The sequence below is a fragment of the Talpa occidentalis genome, unplaced genomic scaffold (genome assembly GCF_014898055.3).
Source record: "Talpa occidentalis isolate TD23 unplaced genomic scaffold, MPIMG_talOcc4v2.1 talOcc4.12, whole genome shotgun sequence".
Lineage (NCBI taxonomy): Eukaryota > Metazoa > Chordata > Mammalia > Eulipotyphla > Talpidae > Talpa > Talpa occidentalis.
The window spans coordinates 70,045,494-70,046,884 of record NW_023601212.1 but is presented as its reverse complement, the minus strand read 5'-3'; the positions used below and the strand labels follow the sequence as shown (position 1 = coordinate 70,046,884).

The following is a 1,391-nucleotide window of genomic DNA, read 5'->3' as shown; positions in this document are numbered from 1 at the left end:
CCATGATTGTGGGCCTTTCATTTAGGCCTGGAAGCCTCTTGCTTCCTTGTGTGCTGCTAGCAGTCCTGCTCATTGATTCCTCTCCTTTCCTGTAGCTCGCTTCCCACTTGCCATCTTTCCTCCTCCTTAATGCCCTCCACCTCCCTGCCTCTCTGCCCACCTCTCACCCTCCCCACCTTCTGCCCTTCTGCTCCACACTTACAGCACCTTCCCCCTCCCAGCCTATCTCAAACCTTCCCCTGCCCTCCCCAACTCTGGGATGTCCACTCCTTCCTTCCTCTCACTGTCTCCTTCTCTCTTCCAGGCTCCAGAGGGAACCCTGACCATGGAACCCTGAAGAGGCTCTGACCCCCTGAGCTCGGTGGCAGACCCCACCACCCCAGTCCCTTCCTGCCCCTCCCACAACCAGCTTTCTGGCTCCCAGAGGGAGGGGTGGGGAGGGGGTCCTGACCTCACGGGCCAAGGGGCTTCCATCATGATGCTCAACTCGGACACCATGGAGCTGGACCTGCCCCCCACCCACTCGGAGACCGAATCAGGCTTCAGCGACTGTGGGGGCGGGGCGGGCCCTGATGGGGCTGGGCCCGGAGGTGCTGGAGGGGGCCCAGCGCGGGTCCTGGAGCCAGGAGAGCCAGGCCGAAGAGATCTGGCCCACCTGAGCCGGGAGGAGCGGAGGCGCAGGCGCAGGGCCACGGCCAAGTACCGCACAGCACACGCCACGCGCGAGCGCATCCGCGTGGAGGCCTTCAACCTGGCCTTCGCAGAGCTGCGCAAGCTGCTGCCCACACTGCCCCCAGACAAGAAGCTCTCCAAGATCGAGATCCTGCGCCTGGCCATCTGCTACATCTCTTACCTGAACCACGTGCTGGACGTCTGAGTGCCCTACCTCCCGACCCCCTCTGCCTCACCAGGGTCTCTTCCATTGCCCCTCACCTGGAGGCGTCTCCTCCCTGAGGAGCCGGAACCCAGCGGACCAGCCATAGGGTGCCCAGTGCGGAGCTCCCACCCGAGCCCACCCACAGTTCTCATCAGCACTCCTACTAGGTGGCGTGGCCCAGCTGGTCAGAAACATTTTCTGGGGGGCAGTGTGCAGCTCTTGCTGAATTTACTAAGCTGGCCACACCTCGTGTACCCCCAGTGCTGCCATGGGCTGCTCCCTCTTCCAACTAGCCTTCAAATTCTCAGAGACCCCAAACTCACTCTCTCCCATCTTCTTTCTAGCTGTTCCAGCTTCTCCTACTAGGGTAGAGAGTGGGTGTCAGAATAGGAGGGGGAGCTAAGTGTGGGGTGGGTTTCTTCCTGCAGATTTCAGACTAGCCAGCTGGAGGGGTCCCCTGGGGGCAGGGGCACGGTGACACAGCTCCTGTGGGGGGATCTCAGTAGCTGGGAAT

General features: G+C 62.0%; 1 protein-coding gene across 1 annotated transcript; it reads left to right on the top strand.

Annotated features, from left to right (window-relative positions):
* Window positions 1–475: 475 nt before the first annotated feature.
* NHLH1 (nescient helix-loop-helix 1) lies at window positions 476–877 on the top strand. The gene has a single exon (XM_037504463.1). The coding sequence runs from the start codon at window positions 476–478 to the stop codon at window positions 875–877; it is 402 nt and encodes a 133-aa protein (XP_037360360.1).
* The last annotated feature ends 514 nt before the right edge of the window (window positions 878–1,391 follow it).